The sequence below is a fragment of the Perna viridis genome, chromosome 2 (genome assembly GCF_037379345.1).
Source record: "Perna viridis isolate PV_CMFRI_1.1 ecotype Kerala chromosome 2, ASM3737934v1, whole genome shotgun sequence".
NCBI classification, from domain to species: domain Eukaryota; kingdom Metazoa; phylum Mollusca; class Bivalvia; order Mytilida; family Mytilidae; genus Perna; species Perna viridis.
Genome location: NC_142446.1, coordinates 50,154,457 through 50,168,985, shown reverse-complemented (window position 1 = coordinate 50,168,985; position 14,529 = coordinate 50,154,457). Strand labels below are relative to the sequence as shown.

At 31.2% G+C, this 14,529-nt stretch overlaps 1 protein-coding gene across 1 annotated transcript; it reads right to left on the bottom strand.

Annotated features, from left to right (window-relative positions):
• Window positions 1–2,228: 2,228 nt before the first annotated feature.
• LOC148625618 (uncharacterized) lies at window positions 2,229–10,389 on the bottom strand. Its single transcript, XM_088569255.1, has 11 exons — window positions 9,752–10,389; window positions 8,652–8,905; window positions 8,215–8,364; window positions 7,615–7,750; window positions 6,917–7,075; window positions 6,490–6,644; window positions 6,088–6,249; window positions 5,651–5,691; window positions 5,155–5,274; window positions 2,749–2,862; window positions 2,229–2,484 (listed from the first exon to the last, which is right to left on the bottom strand). The coding sequence occupies exons 1-9, from the start codon at window positions 9,866–9,868 to the stop codon at window positions 5,171–5,173; spliced, it is 1,278 nt and encodes a 425-aa protein (XP_088425381.1). The 5' UTR covers window positions 9,869–10,389; the 3' UTR covers window positions 2,229–2,484; window positions 2,749–2,862; window positions 5,155–5,170.
• Between the last annotated feature and the right edge of the window lie 4,140 nt (window positions 10,390–14,529).

Here is a 14,529-nt window from a genome sequence, read left to right as displayed (position 1 = left end):
CTTGTCTTTGTCCCTGGATTACATTCGTTTGATTACCGCTATAACCTTGGTTCCCTTGATTACTCTTTCAAATACAAGTAGGTCAAAATCCAAAAAAAGATGGCCTAAACTAAATTGAACTCTAACATCATATATTGAAGGTTTTAATATTTAAGATGTTAACATTCTTGAAACCAAAATTAATATAATACATGGACAATGACCAAACAGGGAAAACAGACACACTCAACAAGGAAGATAAAACAAACAAAACAATGCGTTTATAAACCAAAGTAAATGGGTAACCCCGGATTCCACTAGAAAATGAGAGCATTGACCAGATGTACCGATAGATTAGTAGTTTTCTAGAAACACCTGCGGAGTTGCTACTAAAATGTCAAAGACTGGGTAGGCAAAAGAGGAAAGGAAAACTGACATTATGAACAAACCGGTTCTCATGGTGCAGACGAATAAACCGTAACGATCATTGAGTCCACGATGACGACCTTTACACTTCTGTAGTGATCATGTAGTAACATAACTTTGTTCTAGAAGCCTTATTGTAGAAGTCTAGCGCGGTACAAAAAATCAGCGTAGTAACAGCAAGCTCTAGCATAGTGTACGAGTCGTTATGTGAAAATTCCATGTACAGGTGCTGAAAGGATGTTACCACAGATGAACGGAAAGTTGATGATATGAGTGGAAAATTCCTCGCATTTCTCGTATAGTCTTGTCAATTGATTACTAGTATTAACGATAAAATGTCGCCTGAGATGAAAGGATGTATTTTAACGATGGCCTTTCAGCTTTAAAGTCAGTCGTCTCATAAGATTGAAAAAAGAAAATAGATCAGCGAGTAGCGGAATATAATTTGTTCCCAATAAAATGTATTATTACTCATTCAAATCTGTTTGGTCTGAGAAGTTAATTCACAAAGGTAATACTATAGTTTCTATTGTATTTCAGTGTCGTTTACAGAATTATCCCCTTACTTTTAATTTTTATAGTATATTATATTTAATATTTTGCCCTACGACAAAAGGTTATATGAAAAGCCACGTGTTAATTTTAAAAAAAACAATATCTAAAATAGAAATATGTAGGTTTTCAAAACATGAATCACATTTTGCATAATTCTTTGGTGGAGTGCTACTTAACTAGTATTGTTTTCCTTCAATCTTTTTCTGATATTGAACAATACATTAACCTAAATACGGAACTGATAAAAATTTTCAACTATAAATTGTCAGAATTTTTTTTGTCATTAGCACTTCATGTAAAATATATTGTTGTTAAACATGCCATTATAAATTTGTTAACATGTAAGCTTAAGTTATTTGTTTGCAAATGTATGCTATGAATTATAAAAATGTCAAATCCATGTAAATAAATTATGTTTGCTTTCTGATAGTGATCATCGACTCCTATTACAAACGTAGATAAAACAGAATTAAGCAAACAATGAAAAATTGAACGTAAATAAAAGTCGCTCAAACTTTTTTCTTTGATCCCATCTATACAATATATAAAGTGTCATTTACAAATATCTTTGAGGCTTGATTCGTAATAAACCACTACTTTAAGTTTTAAGTGAATATAAATTTCGTACATACGAACCAAGTAATATTTATTCTGATCCCTGTTAAATGCGTTTCTCATCATTTGAAATAAAATCTATGGCACTATATGGAGATCTAGAGCTTCTTAAATGAGCTTCATTACAACAGATCGTTTCTGCTCAGTTTAAAATGACAATTACTTTGATTTTTTTTATAAAGCTAAGCGGCTTACGAAAGTAAACTTAAGAAAAATATTGTCCTTAGATTAAAGCCGTCACGCCAAAATCGTGACTTAACTGGCCAATAAGAATGTCTCAATTCGAGATTCCCAACGATTCCAACCTGTCAAACATATTCCTCTTTCAACGAATTTCACATTCAACTAGCTGGTGGTCTATCTTTTGCAAGAATTAAAAATTCATGATCCCTCCACCCACTTTACCGTGGATTTTAGTGATGTTTGTGCTATTTCTTTATCGTTGTGTATGTTTTTGTTAGACAGTGTTGTTCGATTCTTTTTATCTGGTTTACCTTTTTATTTGGTATTCACGACATTGTTTTGTCCGCGCAATTAGTTAAGTTTATGCCTTCGTTACTTCTATTTCTTCTAAAGGACAAATCACTCTTCATTTCATAATAAATACATTTTGTTGTAAGGACCCATTCTATACTAATCAACCAGTCGTTCATGTATTATGTGTCTATTTATAAGCAATCAAGTAGCATATGGTGTATTATATATTGTACATTATTACATTATGTACCATTTATTCTTCTTTTGCGGCAATTTTGTTCTTCATCTGTCGAATCTTACGTAAAAGGACCACAAGTATTATCATCAAACTTAACAAAATTAAAGATTGAATTGTCAACACAGATAGTACATTTTTGGATGAGAAACAGCTGTCATTCTGTTCCATTTGTCTAGGCTGATCAGCGTCCAGTTCTATATTAAAAAGTGAAGTAATAAAGTAAATATTTGCAAAGTAATCTTTTTTAACAAAGTATTAGATACATAACGACTGACGTTGAACAATGCCTTACTCTTTTACTCAATATTTCAAAAGTTACATCAATATTAAAACATTTTGTCTCTTTTATTTTTGATACTTTCTGTTATGTTTTATATATATTCGTTTGACATTACATTCGTTATGTGGTGGCGTTAAGACACATGATTATATTCTCGTCAAATGAAGAATTGTCATACTTTTTTGACATGTACTCCCTGTAAATCCTCCAGCACAGATACATGAAAAACTGTTTATCTTATCTTTACAAGTACTTCCATTCTTACAGGGCTGTGATAAACATTCGTCTATATCTAAAAAAGCATTATAAATATGTTTTAGACATTTAAAACGTTTAGCGTGCGAACTTAAAAAAAGACGTTATATAAAATTTCGTCACATCAAATCGTATTTAGTTTGACATACTGCTAGACAGCATATGAAAAAATAAAAAAAAGACTAAAAATCTACGTTCTTCTCGGGATCTTTCAAGAACTATTTTTCGTCTGATTTCGGATGAATTTGTCTCGATTTGAATTCAAGCAAGCACTATACAGAAATATCAGAAAGTAAACAAACCTAGTTTTTAGATTTATGTGCAGATTATTTCTATTCCATATCCAAAAATCTTTGTTTTCTTGAAAAGCTTCCAGTAATAGTCAGTGTATATTACCCTTCTAATACATAATTCAGGTACTCGGACTCCACTAAAAACTGGGAGCATGGACCAGGTGCACTGATAGGGTATTAGAATCGAAATAATAAATCACGGAAGCTCCATTTTATCGTTTTTTTACCCTGGACTGATCATTTATGTCGTCATTTAACCCCTCGCTATTGCTCATTGTCCATGTATTATATTAATTTGGGTTTCAAGAATGTTAACATCTTTAAATATTAAAACTTTCAATATATGATGTTAGAGTTCAATTTAGTTTAGGCCATCTTTTTTTGGATTTTGAACTACTTGTATTTGAAAGAGTAATCAAGGGAACCAAGGTTATAGCGGTAATCAAACGAATGTAATCCAGGGTCAAAGACAAGACATGGAAAACAGATATACACAACAAAGGACATGAAGTAACTAAAATCATACATACAAAATAACAAAAGTAAATGAGCAACTGAAACTCCACTAAAAACTGGGAGCATGGACCAGGTGCAATGGTATGGTAAGCGTCCTCTGCTTTTCTAGAAACACCCGCCGAGTTGCTCATAAAAAGTCAAGTCCGTGGTAGACAAACGACATACAATCGCGATTTCGTCCTAGAAGTATCGTTTTTCGATTTTTCAATGTTAGAGATACAAAAGTTTTAATTTCCAATCTAAGTATAAACAATTATTCAATGATGAACGATTTGTGAGAGCAAAATTTAAATCAATTGTCAAAAAGTTCAGAAAAGCAGGGTCACGGTACGACGTATGGTAAGGGTCAGACGAAGAAAAGTTTATACAACGCGACCGATAGGAACAGTGAAGCCTTTGTCTGGTTTAATGTCGACCAGGGCAATTTTGAATTCCTTATTCACAATTCCAAATTAGACAAACGTATCATCTTTATTGTATAAACATTGACACATATACCCCATTCTAATTGACAAGCTTCAATGAGAACTTTGCCTCCAATACTCCATTAAAAGTTTATTAATAAATGGCATGTGCTTGAAATTTATATTCTTCTATACACATTGAATGAAAGAGTAATCGGCGAACCACGGTTATAGCGGTAATCAAAAGAATGTAATCCAGGGACAAAGACCAGACATTGAAAACAGACATACAAAGAACATAAAGTAATTAAAATCATACAAAGTAGCAAAAGCAAATGAGCAACTCGAATTCCACTAAAAACTGGGAGCATGGACCAGGTGCACCGGTAGGGTAAGCGTCCTCTGCTTTTCTAGAAACACTCGCCGAGTTGATCATAAAAAGTCACATTGAACAAATCAGTTTTCATGGCGCAGACGGATACACCGTAACGAGTTCATGATGACGAACATAAAACCTCTGTAGTGATGACTTCAACCTTGTTTCAGAAGCCTATTTGTTAGAATTCTAGGGCGATACAAAAAGTCTACGTAGTTTCAGCAAGCTTTGGCATAACGATGAGTTGTGATATGAACACTCCATACGCAGGTGCCAAAGGGATGTTGCCACAGATGAAAGGAAAGTTTACAATTCAGAATGAAAAGTCATCACGTTTGAAATAGAGGATCCAAAAATCTAGAGTTGGATGGTAACAGTTTTTTTAAAACTTAATGATGGCTGTATAGTCCTAAAAAAAACTACGGTTAACATCATCTTTGTAACAATATACAAGACCCTAATGTGCGACAATTATTTGGTGCTCAGAAGATATTAAAAAAAATCCATGATATCCGATTAACCACAAAACAATATAAAAATGATATAAGAACTCATACAAATATATTTATCAGGAATATTGGCTGTTGTATGTTTTATAGTTGGAGACACTAAACGCTCCGACCTTGAGCCATACTTAACATTTTTAAAATCATTACAGTCCTTGAATTAAAGGCGTTACATTATTGGAAAACATTGATTGGGTTATTAACCCTGCCATACCGTTGTGTTTTCTCACTTACCAGTATCACATAATGTTCATGTGTAACCTACTGCACATAAACACTGATAGCTTTGTGAAGATCCTTTCCTTTCACATGTACTGCTGTGATGACATGGGTTGCTTCTACATGGATCATTGTCTAAAACAATTTGTACGGATTTACTATGATGCAAGTACTTACTCTGTTTTAGTCACTTATACATTTGAGTTCCTCTGTTTGCATTTTTTGTTCATGCATTATTTTGTTGTTCGTATTTTTCTTGTTATTTGTGTGTGTTTTTTTTTAACTTATTTATTTTTGAATTATTATGAATAATTTGTCACTTTGTATAACATACAGTGAATATTAAAACCATAAAATACCTTACTCCTTTAGTACTAAAAGCCGTTATAACATACATGTAACATGTAGCAATCAGCGTTGCACGTGATATCGTTAACGTGAGAATACTTTGTGGAAAGTATGTTAGGATAGGAATCGGTACCCTCTTTTAACGTAAAAGGATTTAACTCACCCCATGCAATATAAGTGAAACAATAGGAATCACTCATTTGTCTACAACGAGAAAAAAAACTGATAATTTTCTTATACATAACTAATTAATGTTTTTTTTAAATAAATAATTGTGTGTTTAATTTTAACCAAATCAAGTGAAATGAGGTAAATAAACGTTGAAGTTTTATACATTAGCAATTCGAATGTCAGATGACAGATATAAAGGAATATACAATAGACAGACACAAAACATAAATTCAGCCGGAAAGAAAGCATATCTTCAAATTAAGAACAATAGGCTACCTGGATACCAATAAAAAAAAAACAAACAACATGAAATAGTTGAAACAAAAGCTGTTTAGATTTAAACTTTGTTAAAGAATAAATGCTGAATGTACTATGAAATCTATGCAACGAAAATGTTCGTAGCGCTCTTTAAAAAATCTGCATTATTACCCTTCGCTATCTTCAGCCATTCCACAAAGAATATTGTCACCTTTCTGAGACGCTTCTGGTGTCCATTGAAGAGTCCAGTACACAACACCAGGCCTAGATTGATCAGGAAATGGCCCCGTGTACGTCATTCCAGGGGGACTTGTTAGTGATAAAGCTGTAACGCTATAAGTCAAATATAAACAATTCGATTACAACAAAAAATAAATAAGTGTTGTGCAAATTAATCATTATTTGGATGCATTTCATAAACCAATTCAGGAGCAACTAATGTATATGCTTCTAGTAAAACGTTCGGTTTCTCTTGGTAAACACTTTTGCTGTATCTTTCCAAATTACGATTTTTTTCCCATGACCTCCAAGTTTCTTTTTCCGTATTTCAAATGTAAGACATATTTGACTTACGTAGCGTTCTGATTCCTTTCATTCGATGCATATATTTTTGTATTGACTGTTCCAAAGGTTGGTATGATAATATAACTTCCATTCAATGGTGTTGGTGAAACAAATGTGGGTCTCTGGTCACAACCCAGTGGTTTCGTTACAATATGTATCAGAAACTGAAAACATGACAAAAAAAGTGAGCAACAGCAAATTAAGCCAAGCAGTAGTATACAGTATTAAAATGAAAAAAAAAAGATAAAAAAGGAATATATATTAAGTCTTCTGGCTTTTTAACAAAACATTTTCATGATAAATGCAGATGTTTCATTTTGCTCACTTAAAAAGATACTGCGTTTTATTACAATGCATTATTTAGATGCGAATGGCGCTTGAAATATATTTCGGATGTGCTCGTCTTGATTATCGTAAGTATTTTAATCGCTAATACCTGCAGTGGAATAGAAGACAAAGGAGAAGTACTATCGTATGCCTTGTTACCGACGGACATCTTTGATTTTGGAAAGTCTTCTATCGTCAAGGCTGCAGCATACCAACCATGATCAGTAAAGTTTGCTTTATCAGCATAAAATGATAATGTGCATGTATCCTGAATATATATAGTGCAAACTAATCGAATTGCTGCCTTAATGAATTAATGAATCGGTGTTTGTCTTGAAAGCTATTTATTAAGCAAAAGTATTGAATAATACTTTTACGATTGATCTTGCAAACAAAACGCGTGCCCAATACGTAAAAAGCATTTATTTCTATTCGCCTTTTTATATAATTTCAAATTTCCCTCGATATGAGTTCTGTTTCATAAAAAATCTGATTTGAGAATTTCCTCCAATATCGATTTTTTTTCCACAAATGTTCAATTTCAAGTTATCTGATTGGTCGAAATTTAAGTTGAGAAAGAATTCGAGGAAAATCTCAATTTAAGATTTTTTTGTGAAACTCGGGCACTGATATTTCTAATCCTAGTTTTGTCCATGTCACAAATATAATTTTGGGATAGGTTGTTTTAATTGATTTTTCCAGTAAATATTAAATGAATTCATTTAAATTTCTATGAATTTAAGATAAAATGACAAATATGATATGTTATGCCGTAGAAATAAAATTTTAAAACAAAATTGCCATTACCTCCTCAATCGAAGCAACAGGAACGTTATTACATATTGCACGACACTCTTCACCGACTGCCCAACGGCATCTGACATTGTCACCATCCGGATCAATCATAGGGATTATAATTTTATGCAGACATTCGAATTGTAAACTAATAAACAAAATGTTACAATACTGAAACTTGGTGTTTTTATTTGAAAATATCAAACTATTTGTCAACAGTTTATGAACGATAGTTTATAAAAATGTATGAGTAAATTGTTCCGATTGAAATGCTTGGTTGGTTGGCATGGTGTTCGTGAGAAGAGTTTTCATATAAAATGTTAATAAGTTTACGTGTAAAGTATTTTTGTCAGTTTCTGCCTTTATTTGCCTTTCCTTATATTTGTTACTTGATATTCGGGTTCTCACACAAGCTCTTATGAGTACGCAAACTATAACTTGGAATTAAGTTGAAATTTTCTTCAACATTTGACAAAAGACAAAATTGCATTCTTCGGAAGGTCATTTAATATCAGTTTTTCCCAAAAATAAAAGCAAAAAACACAAATAACAAAAAAAAAAAAAAAAAAAAAAATAGAAACACAAAAAAATGATGTTGATTTGAATACGTACGTATATAGGGGTTTACTTGCTGTTATCGGGCTATTATTAGGCGTTTTTGTATCACTACGTTGGCTTAAATCGACGATAGTTGATAAATTCCATCCTCCATCATATTGACTGAATGAAGCGGACAGTGTCATCCACATAGCCCCTGTATAGCTGGTATTTCAAAGAAATATTAAGCATTTAATGAAATAAATGAATTAATGAATATTTAGGGAAAGAAAATACCGAGTAGTACAAGATGTGATATTCAATAAGAAATACCGGTAAATAAAAAATATAAATAAAGATATAATGCAATGAAATCGAAGCTATATTATATACATAAAATAATTTATGAAAAAATTGAAAATGTATGAATCCTATTGTGTTCAGCTATTTGTTTGATAAATATTTGATGTAAGAAGTTAAAACGCTGAGCTTTAAATGTTTCATATCCTCACCTTACAGTAAACGGTCCAGTATCATTAAAGGTGTATATGAATGTATTTTCTCCTTGTTCCCAATTCTCTGTTTTATCAGCAGCTGTACACATGTAGTAGACGGGACCAATTACCGAATCAGAAGAATCACAACCATTCACACATTTCCAATGTTTATCACCTATAAAACTGCCATTTACATATTCTCCTATCTTTTTTTCTGTACATCCAGGTCCCAAACCATACCCCCATGCCATTTTGAATTTAAACTCAACCTATATAAGAGGCCACAGAAGGTCAAACCAGTGAAATGTGCAAAAAGACTTGCAATGGTACATGCATGTTGATATTAAGGATTACATTTTATTCTTAAATGAGTAATTTTGCATCAATTCTACTGCTTTGAAGTAATAAGAATCACTTCTTTCTGACGTTGCCAGAGACTGCCGACCTCATTCATTTTGGTCACGAATTTCACCTATACAAAAGTTGCGTTTTGTTTTTAATTTTAATTATAATTTATAGTGTTCATTTAAAACAAATGCGTTGTTAAGTTTTATGATAAATAGTCGCGAAGATTCACCTAGTAGCGCAAATCCAAATGGGTAGCAGAAAAACTTGTTTCAAAATATGAACAAGGAATAAGTAAAAAGAAGTCACTATAAATGGGTAGAAATTACAGATAAAAACAAATATTAAAAAAAAACAAATAAAACGTATTAAAATAGAAAAGATTAGCATATTTTCGACCTTATGATATTCGTTAGGGGCGATCGACACTGGATTGGTAGGGATAACTCTGTACACAAGAATAGTCAAAATTTAATTTCAAAGTGCATCATATTTTAAGACAATTTTACTTACCACACATGCCAGACAAAAATAAAACATCAACTCAATCAAATTATTTTATCTGAAAATATCTACATCTCTTAATAACAGACATTTGTATATTTAAAAATATGCAATCAACTTCATTATTATTTTCATAATTGTCTACAAATTACAACCAGTTGATCAATAGTAATTCAGTTTGTTGTTTTGTACCGTTTACAAATTTAGTAATGCGTCATTTTAAGTGACTGAAATATTACTGTACACAGTCATTTCATAATGCTTACATTAAAACCACTAAGAAATTTCCAACTTACTGTTCCACCTCTAAAATGGGATCCTGTGACGGTTATAATAAAACCGACAAACACTGTAACACTCTTCATAACTATCCCTGAAAGCATATTACGCCGTTTTCCCCTTTTCTAATATCCAATTAACTACGGGTAGACCTGGGTATACTTTTAAAAGGATATATGCATAAGATAAGGTATGTCAACTTCACTTTAAGTTCAGATTTGAAAAAATCATAAATCAAAGACACGTAGCACATATTTATTTTATTCCATATTCCTTTAATGCTATTTGCTTTACGAAGTACGCGTGGATACAATAAACGCGAAAAATACAATAGGACTAAGATATATACTATATTAACTAATTCGTCCTTTCTCTGTAAATTCCTATTAAGTATTTCTGTTATCTTCGTTATTCTTATCAATAATGCTATTTCGTTTTAAGGCAAAATAAAATGATATTTCATGGTCACAGGTTAACCAAATTATGTTAAAGATTACGTTTACGTATGTTTCATGAAAAAAAATCGATTGGAAAATTACGCACTCAAATCGCGTCTCCAATCTCAGAAAAATAACTATGCACAAGGTACAAAAAAAAAGGCATTTGAAAAAAATATGACCTTTATTATTTAACTTTATAATATAGTCTTTATTACAACCTGAAATGTCCATTAAATACAAAAACCGTTAACCCGACCAATATAAAAGAAAGCTTATGCCAATATAGAAAAAAACACCCAATATTGATTTTTTTCAATACTGGCCGGTTCCGATCCATGTTGTTCGACGTAATGCGAAATTGAATTTTATCTGAAGCGAATTATAGAAGTGTTGTAAGGTTTATGTGGACAAAAAATACGACAATTTTCTAGAATAATGATTGGAATGTCTAAAACATAAGCGCATACAATTTTGTTAAGACCAAATGAAATAAAAGAAAAGATCAACAAAATAAACATTTACATTCTAGCATGATATTACGACATTTGTTTGCAAATGATTTGCTTTTCATCTCACCCTTTATGAGCTGCAAATCTGTAGACCTCAAGAGTGACTTTGGAGGGTATAAAAATCTTTATCAGAACAAAGGAATTTTTATAATTACCCTTAGGTCAAACATAAGTATATGGTAGATCACATCGAGATCTTGTAAAATATATAAAATACTTTTTCAAAATGATTTGAACACTTTAAGCTACGTAAAAGAAAAATTCAAATTGTAATTAAGTAGCAGTCTTTCTAAAAATCAGACAGAAGGTGATTCATGCATGTCATAAACCCACTGAATTTATTTTTATTTCTTGTTCAGAGACAGTTATTGATCACATAACCAGTCTTAGTTTTTCATTTGGTTGTTGCGCTTTTGAGATAAAAATTACATAGACTGTTCATGAAATTTACACTTGGCAAGAGTTTTCGTTCTTGATTTGGTTGATTTTTGTGAGAGATGAATGTATGATTTTCTACAAAAGTGCGGATTTGAATGCAGAAATGATTATCATTATATGAATGTATAGCATAAGTAGACTGAAAAAGCATCGTTTGTTTGGTGGGTTTTTCTTAACCATAAATCACCTTACCATTGGCAGTGTCTGAATTTTATGTGGACTGGTACTTAATAATGGTATCATTATGTAGTGATTTTAAGATTGACTGAGTGTACGTCCTCGGTTCGTCATATAACCAACATATAACTAAGCCAATATAAAACCACTACGTAATAATACCATAATATTGATTTTCATAATGTTAAAAAAAAAAGAAAGTCGAATAACGATATATTTATATCAAAAATGTAATCATGATATAAAAAAATCAACATTTCTAGTCGAAAAAAAGAAATATAAAAAAATAAATCAATAAACAATCATAGAAATATGGCACATTTCAGTTATAACGACATCTGTTGCATGTAGAAAACTTCCCTATTTGTCTTTTTATTATTATTTTATCGATGTTTGTGGGTTTTTTGGTAAGTTATATACTCCAAATCAGTTTGTTTCAGCACTTTTTTGGTATTGATACAAATCAAACATTTGAGTAACTAGCAACTTTGAAGTGTTATAAAGAAAACCGTAACTTTAAGCAGATCACATGCACATCAATCTTGACAAAATAAATAATTGTTTTTGAGTTTGCACCAAACAAAAGGCTTTTTGATCCCAATCCTCTATCTTGTAATTGCGCTTAAGCAATGTCGATATGAGGGTATAATAAAGTAAACTGCTTTCGTAAAATTAAACATGAAAATGGTAGAACAATAACAAAAATTGAAGTTTGTTTCAACGGAAGTAGACCAAAAAGTACATATTTATTCAAGTGTAGGTATGATACGTCCTTGTTTACTGTATTTTCTTAGGTGAATGTGGAAATGGTATTTTACCATTAGAAACATGAACTTTAGTATTTTCTAAAATATTAGCAAACTTTATATAATAAAAATTGACAATAATTATACATTTTTTAATTGAATAAATAAATAAAATATCTTACACTCTTTATTCCATACGATCTCCAACTAATTGTTCCTCCTCTGAAATGGGTTGCACTTGTAAACGCAACAATAAAAAATATATATGCGAGTTTTGAGGTTATTTTGAAAAGTCGCAGTACCATTATTGATTTATTAGTCATTACTGATCTCGTATTTTCACTAAGCCTTGCAAAAGTATCTTTCCATGTCAAACTTCGCATTGCAGTTTACTTAATTTGATATAGGTAAATTTGGTAAAATTCATAAGTCCCGTTGATATAAATATCAGGATAATATTATAATACAACTTCGCGTAATGAAATAATGCTTAAATGTACTAGAGAACTTTATTTAATAAATTTACAAAAACCATGTTTTAAAAGTCAAATTTTAACTATGTAACAAAGATTTGTTAGGCAGAAACGGACCAAGACATGTATTTTCCCAAGGGGATTATAATCAAGTAATTCATGAACTAATTGGCAGGAGAGTTTAGGGACCCCATTCGACTACATATGTACTTTCCAAAATTTGCATAGAATTAAGATGTGCAGGACAAAACAAAGAGGGGGGTTTCCAACCCCTGGATGTTCTTTCCAAACGGATTTGATTTTGAGATGTATTATTCGTTCATTAGATAAATACATTGTATATTGCAAGATATTAAAGGATCTTGTATGGATTGACTTTAATTTAATTAACTTTAAAAAAAATAGTTTTAGACTTTAAAACATCTTAATTTATTCATGTAGATCCTGATTAAATATGTATTTTACAAAAATCAAAATTGTCATAAAAAGAAGTGTAGCAGATTTATGTTTACGTTAATATAAAGACCTGTCAGTACAGTTTGCGAGAACGACCAATATATCAAATATTTAAAAAGCATGACAACAGAAAACCTTTAACATTGAGTAAATTTAATTTCGCAATGTATTTTATCTAGTCGTTAGTGACCTTGTCAATATCAATAATTTCTTGTAGAAGCGATATATAAATTACGTTTGTTTAGAAGATAAATCTTCTTCACATATTTCACAATAATAGTTTGCTACAATGGCCAACATATAAGAATATGTCAATTATCCTGAAAACCTACTATTCTGGTTCCTGCCGCAAAACAACCTTAATTTAGTAATGTGCATCCAAATATGTATGTCGTCGTTGTACTCGGTGATGTAACTCTTATACCATTTAAATGAATTAGGACTGTTTGTCCAGATATATAAAATAAATATAAACATGCTGCTGAGTACATTATAAAGTTAAGATTTCCTAAGATTTCTATTACTGTGATGTCACATAAGGGAAGAGGTGCTGTGAAATAAAACACTATCATATTGTAATGTGCATTTTGTAAACTGTCGTTTGTTCTAAAATAATTTTTAGTAAGCAACGAAATCCCTGTGCATGTTTACGATATGTACAAACTATTAGCAAGCTGTGCTATCAAGTATTAAATTAGTCAAACTAACTACCCAATTGAAGTAGCACCCCAGCTAAGAATCATGCAAAATGTGATCCATGGTTTGAAAGCCTACATATTTTTATTTAAAATGCTTATATAAACATAAAAAATTACAAATAGATGTGGCTTTTCCTAAAAACTGTGTTCATAGCAGATATAAAAAAGTATATAGAATGCACTATAGGAATCTAAATTAAGGGAATTAACTGTTGGGTTTTCCATGTAGATTATCTCCTATGAGAAAACAGATTGGAAAGAATGATTATACATTTCATCATATAGGCTATAAAGCAGCTTAATAAGAAAAAATAAAAATATGTAGCCTTTTTGGGGTGTATAACATATTACAGAGTTTGCATGAATCTTTCAAAGATTGATGCTTAACAGCTTAACACCAAATCGTTAATCACTAACGGACAATTTGTCTTTACTACGAAAGAAAACTTCACTTAAACACAATATGTTATAACCAGTTTAACAGTTTAAAACGACATCTCTGATCGAGATACTGCATCAAGGTCTCCCACTAGTGTTCCGAGGCAAAGTTTATCAAAATGGTATCAGCCTGGTTGTTAAAACACTGTTTGAAAGCTAAGAAATCTTATGAGAGGTCACCATTTGAAACAGCACACCGAAATACGCAATATCTAATGATTGCTATTTTGCATTTTGTGCTATCCAAATTTCTCAGCCTTCTTTGTCTATGGTTATTATGGCAATATTTAATTTGTATCTGCTAAAACAGTTAAATAGCAGCAGAAAAAGACTTTAATTTCTTGTAATTTTATCATTGATCATATAAACAAAGGAACAATTAGTTACACT